Source organism: Ictalurus furcatus, chromosome 22 (assembly GCF_023375685.1).
Source record: "Ictalurus furcatus strain D&B chromosome 22, Billie_1.0, whole genome shotgun sequence".
Lineage (NCBI taxonomy): Eukaryota > Metazoa > Chordata > Actinopteri > Siluriformes > Ictaluridae > Ictalurus > Ictalurus furcatus.
Window position 1 is genome coordinate 3805621 of NC_071276.1, and position 14962 is coordinate 3820582.

General features: G+C 40.9%; 1 protein-coding gene across 1 annotated transcript in view; it reads right to left on the bottom strand.

The window, feature by feature from the left end:
* Positions 1–211: 211 nt before the first annotated feature.
* Positions 212–14962, bottom strand: part of trpm3 (transient receptor potential cation channel, subfamily M, member 3) — a 149068-nt gene continuing 134317 nt past the window's right edge. The window contains exons 19-26 of the mRNA XM_053610758.1: positions 12407–12535; positions 9264–9515; positions 8999–9173; positions 4952–5044; positions 3265–3415; positions 2318–2511; positions 1945–2077; positions 212–1709 (exon numbers count right to left, since the gene is read on the bottom strand). Of these exons, the coding sequence (XP_053466733.1) occupies positions 212–1709; positions 1945–2077; positions 2318–2511; positions 3265–3415; positions 4952–5044; positions 8999–9173; positions 9264–9515; positions 12407–12535 (2625 nt within the window). The remainder of the gene's footprint in view (positions 1710–1944; positions 2078–2317; positions 2512–3264; positions 3416–4951; positions 5045–8998; positions 9174–9263; positions 9516–12406; positions 12536–14962) is intronic.

Here is a 14962-nt window from a genome sequence, read left to right on the forward strand (position 1 = left end):
GTACTATGGTGCTAAAGGTGTCATAGTGTGCTAGTTTGCTATCCAGGACAAATCATTACAATGTAGAGCACATAATTCACCCAGACAGTGCTAACTGCTTATTGGACAGGCCTTTGGACATCAGATAAGTTTTAAAATTCCTTTCCCATTCTATGCATACTACAGGAGATCCACAATGTCTTCTGCCCTTTCCCCTTAATCTCCTCCACCATCACGTATAGTTGTGCCTGCCATCAAAGCTTTGGAAGGCTGACGGCTTGGCTAGTCTCCTCAAGGAGAGTGTGTCTGTCTTGCTGTCAGGCCTTATACCAGACTTGCTCCTCTGGAATGGATTCCTGGCACGTCCCTTGTCCATGCGTTCACTGATGGAAAAGCTCTTTCGGGCATAGACATTAGAATGGGAGTCCTCTGATGAGGAGCAGCTATTGGCTCGTTCTAGTCTGGAGGCTGGAGAACAGAAGGGGCCCAGGGCTAAACCCATGGCCAAATCAACCCCGATACCACCACCTCCACTGGAACAGGGCTTGCTGGTCTCAGCTGAGCCCTCGGTGGGCTCTTCATGGTCAGACTCAGCGTGGCTCAGCTCAGCATCACGCTCTGGGTGTGAGGCACACAATTCCTGGGGCTTCTCAAAGGTGAATGAGCCCCCAGGTGAATCTGAGCGCTCGGGCACTGGGTATGATGTCGAGACACAGCGTGTGTCGATGCAGTCTGTGATGCTGGTGTACTCGGCTGCCTTTACTTGCATTCCTATGCCACCATAGTAGGTGCGTGGCATGAACATGAGGCTGTGGGACTTCACCATTTGGGCCTCATCCAAGAACATGGGCCCAGCCGCTGATAAAAAGCGGCTGCTCTTGGAGCGCTCAAGGATGCCTGCCGAGGGTGGAGGGGATGGCTCTATGTCCCATGGGGGCAGGGCATCTGGTGGTATGTGGGTGGTGCACAGTGGCAGGTCGGCGGCAACGCTGTCCTCGAATAAGACAGTGCCATCTGGCTGTCTTTCACTAACCCCTGCCCTACCATGGTAGTCCCGTTCCCCAGACAGCACTGCCTCCATGATCTCGGAATGGAGGGATGGGTCTCGAGCAAGAGTCTGAGCCATTCGAACTGGTTCCAGGAAGCTCTCTTGGGGCTCTGCCTCCTCTGTTGTGGACACATATATATCGATGCAAGATGAGGGTCGGTGCTGTTGTTGTACAGACAGCGTATTCAGAGGGGCAGGTTTGCACTCTTTTGGGGCAGCTCCTGACGCGACTGACTGTGAGCTATTGGCACGGTGTAAGCTCAAAGAGCGCTCCTTGAAAAATCCCTCAACTCGGTCTGTCCCACACCTGTCTCGGGATGAATGGCCTATGTAGAAGGAATGACTCCTCACCCTTGGTGCCAGTGTGGTGGGTGAAGTTGGAGAAATGGACTCCTCCCCACCCTGTTCCATAGACTCTTGCAGCCGGTAGGCGTTTCCCTCCTGGCTGTTGAAACTGCTCTGACGGAGGATATAGTTAGTGTCAGTGCAGTCTGACGACGTTCTCGAATGTGCTTTGTTCACGTCAGTCCTCTCCACACCTGTAAATCGCTCCAGAGCCGCAGCCATGCGGGCAATCAGTTCCTCCATCTGTGCCAGCCGAATGTCCACAGTCTGCAATGAGGCCTTCATGAAGTGCTCCCGCTCGTTTACCTCCTCCAGCCTCATTGCCATGTTTTCCACCCTGATGAGGACAAGCATTTAGAGTTTAAAGCACCCTGAAACATCCATACCAAGCGCCCCATACAACTGCCCCATGATTATTAATTATTTTTCAAAATTCTTGGGATTTAAGGAGATTTAAACTGGTCTTTGAGTTGAAGCAACTTTTTTTAAAAAACTTATTTGCAATGGTAATATTTTTACTGCCACAATTGACTGAATATGGTTGATCTGAATTTTGTGTAAGTTCTGTGAACCTTTCAGATGTTACTCGGATCCTCTCATCGTTGGAAGAGTTGAAGCGATCATCCTTTTCTCGGAAGTATTCTTCGATGCACTGCTCTTCAAAATCATGGACTTTTTTCAGCTCGTCTTCTGTGATGAAGAGCTCTGGTAGTATGAATTAAAATGAAGTTTAACCTCTGCGTTATTATTCAGCAGTTTATTTCGATTGTTTTATGTTTGTATGCAGTATGTCTTATATAATTGAAATCCCCAAGCCTGCATGCAACCTAGCAGGACAATCACCAGGTATAATTCTATTCACCTTACAAAGAGCTTGATAAGTAGCTCTACATCAGCAGTTGAGCAAAGCTTGTTTTGAAACCAGTTATGATACTGGTAACTTACTTAATCCAAAGTCCCGTTCATCATCATCATGCTTCCTCCAGCGACAGCACAGATGCTTGAGGACCATGGTCATGTGACTGAAGATGATGAGAGGAGGAGGAAGAACAGGGCGCTCATGAAATGTCATAATTAGTTGATAGCGCTGAAATTTCCACACCTGATTGGAGATGGACTTCACCTCGAAGAACGTATTGCTGAGAAGACAGCACACAACCATCTTAGTAGTCAACATTTCATTAGCAAGGCCAAACACAGACATGAGATTTACATTCAAATTGAGTACAGTCTTTGTTTATAACATCTAAATTCAACCGGATCTCACGCAAAATTTGTGAGAGTACTGTGCGAGATTTTATGGGATTATATATATGAACAAATATACAGTATAAGAAAAGCTAAGACCCTGCTCCTCGCTATAATTTTAAGCCTTTGATATGAGTTGCCTTGAGGGAATTCTTACATAATTTCAATTATGAAACAATCCATCCATCCTCTATACCGCTTATCCTTTTCAGGGTCACGGGGAACCTGGAGCCTATCCCAGGGAACATCGGGCACAACATGGGAGAACATGCAAACTCCGCACACACGGGGTCACAGTGGGGATTGAACCCCTGACCCTGGAGGCGTGAGGCGAGCGTGCTAACCACTAAGCCACCGTGCGCCCCATTATGGAATAATATTGTCAGAAATTCTTCATTAGCAAGAAAAATATCCACCAATGAAGCTTAATATTTCTTCATTGTAATTAATAGATACTATTTGTGAAGGCTGTTTTCGGACGCCGCGATTTGTACTTGGTTCTACTAAGTTTATCAGGACTACGTAGAAATACCTCATTCTCTTATACTCACATCTTTAAACAGAAGTCAACTGTCATATACTGACATATCAATATATGGGCACATTCATGTAATAGTCATAAGATAGGTCATAATAGGCCATACTTGAAGACAGCAATGAGGAGATTGACCAGAAGAATGTTGGCAACTAGCAAGTAGCAGGCCATGATGGCAGGCACAATCCACGCGCCGGTCTTACATGGGGGCTGGGACACAATAGTACCGTCCTCTGCGGTGATGTTCTGCCCACATGGTGCTATGGAGAGATTGCATTAGTTGTCATCAACAAGATCTTTATGTGCTCATGAGACTGACAGAACTAATGAAAAGAGAAATGAAAAAAACAAACAAACAAAAAAACCACAACAGAAACCACATCCGAAAGTCCTTATTGCTCTAATCTTGACTACCACACAACTAAAAAATGATGAGGAGCAATAAGGAGTGAGAAGCCAAATGGCAAGCCTATATGCACTGAGATGTGGATCTAAAGTACCTTTCAAAGCATATTCATTCATGTTCAATTGCATTCCCCAATATATTTAAACATGTCCTCAATGTTTAAAATATATTGATATGTAAGAGTGTAGCATTCTCATACAAGATGATTGTGCAGAATGTATCAAAAATACATTGTTCGTTTTTTCCAGAAGGGATGGTTCAGTTGCTGTGGATTTCGACAAGAAGACAGTCATCACTCTTGGAGCTGTTTGTGTTTGTGGATATCCTTTGTTTGCTGCGGTCAATCACACGCGGAAGCCCAAAGATAGAGAACTGAAGTAACACCAATTTGTATTCAGACCATATTTTTTTTTTTTTTAAATCTGTCAAAAAAACTCTGACAACTGAACCACATGAAAAAACATTTGGTGATGACGATAGGTGGCAGATGTACTGTATGGAGGATTCTGAGGAAAAAGAAACCTATATTATTTGTATAAATTGATTTACATATTATACACACAATGTATTTGCCTACCAAACTTTTCACATGAGGAATACTTCAACTTTTTTTTTTTTTCCATGGAAAACTATTTATAGATCTAAAGTTCTTGTACATATATATTTCCAGCCTATACACAGACAGTAAAAAATGACTAGTATCTATGATTATTTCCAATCCAGTTCTTGCTGTTTTGGTGGATGTTTAGCCATCTTAAAATGCGTGTTAGTATGAATGGCAGTAGCACTGCATATGCCTGTGTGGTTGGTGTACCATGCAATGCCACAGACGTTAGCATGGATGGGCGGTGGAGCACGCATTCAGCATGAGCAAGTTTCCATGACAGAGATTAGAAATAAAAAGCTGACCTTTCATCTCAACCCGAGTTTCAATTCCACAATGACTTATTTGCATGATTCATGCATCATGTCTTAAGACCTCCTGGCTACATTTAGCTCCTGAAGTCTACACTGACTGGCTCAGACAGGCCTCCAAGGGCATATTTAGAAAACTTCATGGTCCTTACAATACCAACAAGATTCTCCTATGGAGAAATGTTGAAGGGAAATAAAAAAAAGACGTTAAAAACTATAATGCAACGTAAGTACAATGAGATAAATTTGTACTATAAGACCAGTTCTAACTACGACCCCTGGCATGGAAACATTTGAGTGTCAATTTGAGTGCCATAATTGTCTTGGCTCCTAAAGGAAATATGGTGAAGTAGGTGGCATGGTCGTGAAACTGGAATGGCACTGGCAATGGAACTCTTGTTAAATAATTAAATATTTCATATTTAAATATATAGATAGATAGATAGATATTTGGATTTGCCTATATGGGATGGACCACTGGTACGCCCAGTTCCATGAGTTCGAACGTAATTTTCGACCGGCCAGAGTTTTTCATTCAGCCTGTTCTGTAGCTTCCTACTATTCACATCTGCAACAAGAAATGACAGTGTTATTTCAGCTCTCTTGTCTTTGGGCTATCCACCTACAGTATGAACACACACACACACACACACACACACACACACACACACACACACACACACGTATGCACAAACACAACTCCCGAATTATTTAAATGTATACACATAAGCAATACTATATAGTGCCTTGCATAGTGCCCCACTGAACCTTTCCACATTTTGTAGTGTTACAACCTGGAACTGAAATGCTGAAATGGACTTAATTGGGTGTATATGTCATGAATCTATACAAAATAGCCCATAACATGTGGGAGGGGTGGTGGTGGGGGGGGGGGGGGATCAATACATTTTGCAAAATTATTTCCAAATAAAAACATAATTTTGCATAAGTATTCACCCAATATGCTATGAAAGCCCTAAATTTGTTCTGGTGTAGCCAGTTGCAATTAGAAGTAACATAATTAGTAGTGTGCGATTAAAGTGATCTCAATCATGTGATCGCAATATAAAAATAACTGTTCCTGGAAGGCCCCAGAGTTTGTTAGAAACCCTACCTAAACAAAGAAAGGACAAAGAACAAGGTTGTGACAAAGCTCTGTAAATGTATCAGTTAGGACTTGTTTTTTTGTTGTTGTTGTTTTTTTAAAAAATGACAAAATATTTTTAAAAATTAGAAAGAATATAACACAACCACAACTCTGTCTAGAGAAGGCCGTCCACCAAAATACAGTGACTGGGTAAAGAGGTCATTAGTCAGAGAAGCAACCAAGAGGCCATCGTAAACTCTGAAGGAGCTGGAGAGATCCATAGCCCAGACACTCCACATGGTGGTGGTAGCATCATGTTATGGAGATGCCTTTCATCAGCGGGAACTGGTCAGGGTTGAGGGACCAGAGACTTGATACTTGGTCAGAGGTTAACCTTCCAACAGGACATTGACCCTGAGTATACTGGCAAATCCACACTGGAGTAGTTCAAACCAAGAAAATGTTAGAACGGTCCAGTCAAAGCCCAGACCTCAACCTGATTCTTAGACAAAAACTGATCACCAATGCTGTTCATTCAATCAGACATACGATAGAGACATATCCTTTAAAACTAGCTATAATGCAGACAAAGGGGGTTCTACCAAATCTTGACCCAGGGGGAACTCTGGGTCTCCCATTGTGTGGTTTTGAAGCCTAAAATTTGGTCGAATTGAAAGTCGCTATCTTGATTAGAGTTTGCACGGTAGGTGAAAACTGGAGCCAGAGTCTGTGCAGTAGATACAGCCAGTAGGACAGTGCATCTGCCTCTTTCCCGCCCATATTGGTCACTGGTCACTCCCCTTCTTCAATCTGGCAACGTGCACAGTGACATATGAAAGCTAATGTGCAACAACGTAAGACGACACATCGAACAACACTAGCTCAAAGTAAGTACAGCATTACTAATTAATATGTAAAACATGTTGCTAATTTGTAGTCATATGACTTGCTAAAGTAAATTGATATTACCATTGTCAGGAAAAGGTTTTGGATTTTTCTAGCTTGCTGATGTTAGCTAATACATCATCTTAATCAAAGTCATGTACCTAAGTCCAAGCAGCTAATGTAATGTACTAACTGAAAATATACCGGTAAACAGCATTCAATATTTAATATTATACTTAGTGCAACTTATTTTTTTGGGGAAAAAAAAAATGGTGCTCCCTATGATTTTCATTTTGCTCTTACACCACTAAGCTACCCATTTGAATGGCGGTGAAGTATTGATTTTCTTTAAAGGAAAAATATTTTTAAACAATAAAAACTAATGTTTGAGGTTTTACACAAAAGGCGCAGTATAATTTCTTCTGCTCAAAAATATCATATCATGACATGCCTCAGAATGATCTCTAGTTACAGTTAGCAAGCATAGTAATCGACTTTACCTAACATTAGTGTTTGCAAGCTAGCCAACCAGGATACATATATGAACATGATGTCCGCATCATTTATTTTTATTATGATGTGACTCGGGCAATTTTAATATCCAGACTGAATTAATAATATGGTTATATCTAGCATGCTAATATCTCTTTTTCCCTTCAAAGTGTTTGTTTGCTAATGTTATCTAGCAGCTAGCTAGCATCAAAATGAGCCACATGCCAGAAAAAAAAAAAAAAAAAAAATGCAAAGAGCTCGCTGCTGAGGGTTTGTTTAAAACTGAACAAGATATGGCTTTGCTACAGAACTGTCAAAGTTGTCAAAACTGTAAGTCTTTGCTGGAAAGTTTGAAAGATGGAAAATGAAGTTCACTGGGCTGTAGTCTCAGTAAGAGCTTCAGGTGTGTGTTGGTAAATGCGTGCACATTCATGAGGCTTGACTGTCATTTCTAGCTGTTCATCAGCCCACCCTAAAACTGTCAATCACCCCCTCAACCACCTGCTTTTAATTCTCATCAAATTTTACTGCCGCACTTATATAGCGCTTTTATCCAAAGCGCTTTACACTGTGTCTCATTCACCCATTCACACACACACTCACACACCAATGGTAGCAGAGCTGCCATGCAAGGCGCTAACTTGCCATCGGGAGTGTCTTGCCCAAGGACACTTCAGCATGTGGAGTCACGCGGGCCGGGAATCGAACCGCCAGACCTACGATTAGTGGACAACCCGCTCTACCACCTGAGCCACAGCCGCCAATCAAATAACTCCTATAATACACATTTATTCCAAGGAAAAATATTGAGGGTAATATCAATGTCAATTGAAAAAAAAAAAAAGACAGAACACTATTTCTGATAATAATTTTTTACTTAAAAATCGGGTTTGTTTGGCTTGTTTTACAATCACATGGGAATAGATTGGGTTAAAAATTGTTCTGCAGCCAGCCACTTGAAGGCCTAAGAGGCATTTTGGCTTCACTTTTGAACCCCTGTTTGGACGTCCACCCATATATACAGTCTTTGGGTGCAACAGTGTATACAGGTCCGTCAGGTTGGCTTTTGTGTTAACTATGCTAACCAATGACAAATGCAGGTTTACAATATGTGCACCACAACATCGCACCTGGTTTAAATGTGTACGCTGGACAAATACGTTTTGCTCGTGTGTCCTGTTGGAAACAGGCCTAGCTTATCCGTGCGCCATTCTGTGGGGGCCGTGTACTTTGGCAGCACTGGTACATTTGATAAGAGTGCTGAGGGCTTGTCAAAATGGTACCCTGCACCCCACCCCTGGTGGACAGCTGCCTATGCCAAGGACAAACCCTGGCTTGGAGGAACTACTTGTTAGATCCTGCTTTATGAATCACGTGAACGTTCATTTGTTTTGATTCTTCCTTTAACTCCATCTTCACCATAATTCAGCATCCATACCAGCCACTGTATCAAATGTTACATTCATCTTTTTATAACAGTTTGGGTGTTGTTTTATACTGTTATTACGTTTAATACCGTGTGGCATTGCTGGCATCCCAGAACCCCTCTAAAACATTTTGACAGATTCACTTTCTCTGAATCAAATGATACTGTACTGTGAACAGAAGTTCATTACTGTGAGCAGTGTGGAGTGTAAGTACTATATTTCTGGCCAACTAACAGATGCTAAAAGCTGATGTTCCACATCTGAAACAATTTTTAACTTTAAAGCTATAGTCAATGTATTTTTTTTTATTCTACATAATCACCCGTCGGTTCATAGTACCTGACTTAATTCAGTTCTAGTATTGGAGGCCTGCTGCCCTGCAGTGTTTCACTTTTTCCCTATTACAATCACAAGTGATTCAACTCAAGAGTTAATTATCAGTCCCTACATACAGTAGGTTGCATCAGGTGTGTTGGGGGTCAGGTAGATTTGAAAAGGTGCAGGAGTCGATTGAGAACTCTAAAGAGGTTTTTAAATATGAAAACCAAAATGACTGTAGATTCAAAACCAGGCTCCCAAAGATGTTGACTTCTCTAAATCGTCATTAAAACATGCGACAAAGATGTCTTACGGTCGATTTGGTCGGCGAAGACTTCTCCATAGATCATCCAGTAGGGCATGAAGAAGATATTGCGAGCCAGCATCCATGATGGATCCTCATTAGGGTTCAGGATGGCTTGACGTGCCACACCGAAACTCATCAGCACCACCAACATGATGATCACAAAATACATCATGTCAATCATCTGCAGAGAAAGAGCGAGATACTGTTAAAGCAACAGTCTTCAGGTCATTCCATCATTGTATTGGCTAATTAATAAGACTGAATTTCTCACCATCTTGCCAATCATCATTACGTAGGGTCCGAGGTATTTGTTTACCCCGAAGATGTCAAGCAGGCGGATGTACCAGTAGATGATGTTGACGCAGTAGATGACCCGACCATAGCTCATGAGAGGCGGCTCCTGAAGACGGAGCACCATGCCAATGGAGAAGATAAGAATAGCCATGAGGTCTGTGACGTTCCAGTACTCCTGCAGCCATACTTTTACTTTCTGCAGCAGTTTGCCAGGCTCTGACATCAGGATCTGAGAATGAGATGTGTGTTAGAGAGAAAATACATTATTTAATCAACCATCATCCAATTTTAGGACTTGGGGGACTTTAGGACTTTATGGCCCTGGCATGTGACTTGCACGCTTGCTTGCTTACTCAATCTCTACGTTTAGCAGGTGGAAGATCGACATGCAGGACCTGTACAGTGAGTAGCTTTTGTTATGTGTCAGTTGAAATTCTTTTTTTTTTTTTTTTTTTTTTTTTAACTGTTATCATCAATATGCAGAATCAGGTCCTGTATTTTGATCCTAAATCACTTTTGAATATTCGTTGTCTGAGTGTAACCAACAGTGTGTTGCACTAAACACAGTAAATGCAGCTTCTAACCATGACAGTAATTTGATCATGACATACAGACATACAGAGATATCAATCATACAAATAACAGAAATATGGTACTGTGTAAAAGTTTTAGGCACATGCAAAGAAATGCTGTAGAGCAAAGATACCTTCAATAATATTAAATATTAAACATTAAATGTTTCTCCATTTAAAAAAAAATACTATAAAGAGCAGTAAACAGTAATAAATGAAACAAACGCAACATTCGGTGTGACGACCCTTTGCTTAAAAAAAGTAGTCTCAGGTAGAATTAGTGCAGTTTTATAAGGAAATGAGCTGTAAGTTTGATTGAGAATCTTACAGAACCAGCCACAGTTCGTCTGGAGACTTCGACTGTCGCGCTCGCTTTTAATTTTTGCAGCAGCCTTCATTATATTTTCTGTCTGAAAAGTGTCTCTTACCACTTAATATGCTGGTTTCTTTACTGACGTACAAACATTTTCCTGTTACATTAAATTTTGTGCTGGAAAAGTAATGTTTAGAAATCTAAAATGTTTTTGCACTGGCTCGATAACGTAGAAGTCATAAAATAAAAATAAAAATAATTTAAAAAATAGGATGCCTAAGACTTTTGCACAGTACTGTATGTATACAAAGACTTCAAATGCACTGCAGCAATCACAAATATGATTACTCTACTTGGATAAAAAGGATTTCTAGGTAATGCATGTCATCAGTCACAGAGCTCCAGATTGCAAATTGTAATATATCTAAACCAACCACACATAATTGACATATTTCACAAAAGGAATGCTGCTAGAGTGCACATGAGCTTCATGGCCAATATGGGGCAGTATTAGCCTTCTCATCACGGAGAGGGAGCTTGATTTCATTCCTGGAAAGAAAAAAAAAAGGGGGGGGGGTGTCTAAAACAGGACTGTGTGGAGAAATCAGCTGAGGGGTTCACAAATCTCAGTACGTTACTTGAGACCGCAATTTCTGTCAGACGGACATTCAGGAGCTCAGCTTGTCTGATTTCTCCCAGTGAGCTCCTACTGAGCCCCGTCCTATTTAAAACCCCAGCTGGGATTTTAACACTTGTGACCATTTGAAGTTGCTGTAAACATGACCGAGACATTTAAATTATAGGCTTTCTTGAATTTCTATGAAGTTTGGTGTGATTGGTCACATGATCAGAGCCAATTTTTTATTTTTGTTTTGTCTGTTACGTTCTATTGAAATTAAATAGAAATTAGGAAAACATGTTTTAATCCAGATAGAACTCCGAGATTTGGTATTTATAATCTGATGTTTTAATAAGTTTGTACTGCCACATTTGCAGTAAATAATTCGCAGAGGGGATTTAAACGTGAAAAGCATAATGACTAATTGCAAATACATAATTCGCTGTTGATAATCCTAACATACATAATGAATTGAGTTTTAATATTTTGTTAATTAAAATGGAAAAATGGAATGTAGTGCAAGATAAAAAAAATAAATAATAATAAAAAAAATCGGTAAATATTGCTCTTATTTGCTTTTTATTATTTGTTTTCTACTATTTGCACAATAAAGATGTATGGCTTTGCACATTTTAAGCAACTGAGTCGAACAGATTGACAAATGCAGCTTTTGTCATGGCAGTATTCACACCCAGGCATGTGTGAAAAGGCGTACAGTTTGTGCCATCTCTAAAAGTAAAATTCATGTTCTTACGTAGCTGAGAAAGCTACGTAAGAACCTGGAGAATTGGCAGTGTTGTTTGTACATTTGCATTTATTTCACAGAATCCAAAATACTAATCACCAGTCCAGGTTTTATAAAAGTCTCTGTCAGGGAGAAAAGACACATTAACAGCTGTGCTTTAATGTGCTTTAACGAGGCAAAAACGAACAAAAATGTACAACTTGATGAAGTACAATTCATGTCGTGTAATTATAATTAGATGGAATATAAATAAAATAACTTCTCCCAATAATGATCCATAGGGATGCGAATGTGATTTAAAAGTGTCCTGTGTCTGTGTAGAGAGATTAGTGATGACACATGTCTTTGGAATTGAGGTGTAAGGAAGTGTGCAGATATACACTATATGTATGGCCAAATGTTTGTGGACACCTGACCGTCACACCCATAGGTGCTTTTTGAACATATGGAATTTTCATGTTATTTTCCTTCACTGAAACTAAGGGGCAGGGAACAAAGCAAGGTCCAAAAAGACATGGTTTGCCAAGGGTGGTGTGGAAGAACTCTAGTGGCATGCAGAGAGCCCTGACCTTAACCCTATTAAAGACCTTTGAGATGAATTGGAACACCGCATACCAGGCCTTCTTGCCCGACACCAGTGCTTTACCTGACCAGTGCTCTTGTGGCTGAAATCCGCACAGCCATGCTCCAAAATCTAGTGGAAGGCCTTCGCATAAGAGTGGAGGTTATTATAATTATTATTTAGGAAAGGACTCAATCTAGAATGGGATGTTCAGCAAGCACATATGGATATGACGGTCAGGTGACCATAAAGTATATAACAAAAAAGCAAAACAAAGTCGATCGAATCTCATCCAGTCTTTGACCTCACCTCCCTCATCTTCTCAATGCCGTTGGTGAAAATGTAGGCGATCACGATCCACTCCTGAGAAGAAGGCCAGAGGTCCATTTTTACCAGCACGATGTAGTTGAAGAGCATTAGGTAGCCCACATAGGCCATCTGGGCAAAAAACAAACAAACAAACAAATCCACGTCACAGAAACACAAGCCTCTTTGACGTGAACTCTGCTCTTTCTGCAAAGAGCTCAACACAGCAATTGTGTTAACTAACTAACGAAATTACACTGCTCAACATTTACATGGAGAGAAAAAAAATACAGTCAATTAACAGTCAATTTGACTGTAAATAAACATCATTTTGAAACATTAATGGTCGTGTAAATGATTTGTTATGGGTGTGAAAGTTCCCATCGTGCACTGCTATACAGGCTGGTTCGCCGCCACATGATTGGCTAATTGGACAACTGCATGAAAGTACAGGTGTACCTATTGAAGTGGACGGCGAGTGTATATTTCATACAGGGAATCTCATTTAGGTGGCGCATTGTTCAGGTCTCTAAAAATGTACGACTAACTCAAAGCTGGCTAACAACAAAGCGCTTCTCCTGCTATGTTTCACACTGCGACCGAGTTATTTACACTTTTCTCGTTCTTCTCTCTTTCACTCTCCGCACTTTCTCTTTACCGACGCATACAGGCCTTCTCCAGTCACGATGCCGGTTAATTTGATGCTTTGTTCAGAACACAGTGTGAGATCACCCACATCAGCCCTCTGGGTGTTTTTCACACTGGGAAAAACACACTGCATGAGGAGAAAATGTAGATTTTCAGAGAGATGGTAATGCAGATGATTAAAAATAGGCACAATAAATTTCTATGTAAAAAAAAAAAAAAAAAGAAGCTCCAGCTGAGTCTTGCGTTTGTACAAAAAACGAGCACAACTTTTCCAGTCAAGTTTCCATAATCTCTGCAAACTTCAGAGACCGATGTTGTGGTGTCAGACATTTCAGACTCTAGTGGGTTTGACAGGCTTCACTGTAGAAGTGGGTGTTAAGGGGAAAGCCAGCATCTAGCATATCATCTGGAAAGAAAATATTCCATCAGGGAGTTTGACAAATGTCACAATTGAATCCTCTAAAAGACCTGGCTCACTTATGGATTAAAATACACTTTTATCAGTTTAGAATGCTGTATACATACAGTACTCCAGCAAGTATATGTGTGTAGTGTAGATACGTAAAAAGACCAGCGGATTTTTTCCCCCTGATCTGACCAGTCTAGTCATTCTCCTCTGATCTCTCTCATCAACAAGGTGTTTTTAAGCCTGCAGTCCCTCAACTCGCAGGATTTATTATTATTTTTGCACCATTCTGTGTGAACTCTAGAGACTGTTGAGTGTGAAAATCCCAAGAGATACTCAAACCAGCCCATCTGGCACCAAAAACCCTGCCACAGTTAAAATTACAGAGCTCACACTTTTCCCCCATTCTGAAGTGGATGTTGTGATTTCTTCTGTTTTTGTGTATATCTCATACTAAATAGATGAAATAAAACATAAAATACAGGCAACCTGAGTAAACACACAATGCAGTTTGAATTTTTTGTTATTTTTTTTTTTATTGAAGCAAAAAAGTTATCCAGCACCTTACACAAAAACGAATTGCCCCCTTAAACGTAAAATCTGGTTGTGCCACATTTATCAGCGATAACTGCAACCAAACGCTTCCGATAACTGGAGATCATTCTTTCACAGCGCTGTGGTGGAATTTTGGTTCACTCTTCTTTTCAGAACTGCTTTAGTTCAGCCACACTGGAGACTTTTTGATCATGAACTGCATGTTTAAGGTCCTGCCACAGTATCTCAGTTGGTTCAAGTCAGGACTTTGACTAGGCCACTCCAAAACTTTCATTTTGCTTTTTTGTTTTTAAGCCATTCAGAGGTGGACTATACTTTGGATCATTGTCTTGCTGCATAATCCAGTTGCACTTCAGTTTTAACTTATGGACTGAAGACTGGACATTCTCCTTTAGGATTTTCTGGTAGAGAGCAGAATTCATGTTTCCCTCAATTATTGCAAGTCGCCCAGGTCCTGAAGCAGTAAAGCATCCCCACACCATCACACTGCCTCCACCATGCGAACAGGTATGATGTTCTTTTTGTGGAATTCTGTGTTTGGTTTACGCCAGATGTAATGGGACCCCTGTCTTCCAAACAGTTCCACTTTCTCATCAGTCCACAGAACATTCTCCCAAAAGGTTTGAGGATCATAAAGGTGTGTTTTGACAAGATTCAGACGAGCCTTAATGTTCTTCTGGGTTAGCGGTGGTTTTCGCCTCACCACTCTTCCACGGATGCCATTTTTGCCCAGTGTCTTTCTGATAGTGGAGTCATGAACAGTGACCTTTATTGATGCAAGAGAGGCCTGTAGGTCCTTTTATGTTGTCCTTGGCTCTTTTGTGACTTCCTGGATGAGTCGTTACTGTGCTCTTGGAGGAATTTTGGAAGGTCGGCCACTTCTGGAAAGGGTCACTACTGTGCCGAGTTTTTCCATTTGGAGATAACGTCTCTCACTGTGGTTCTTTGGA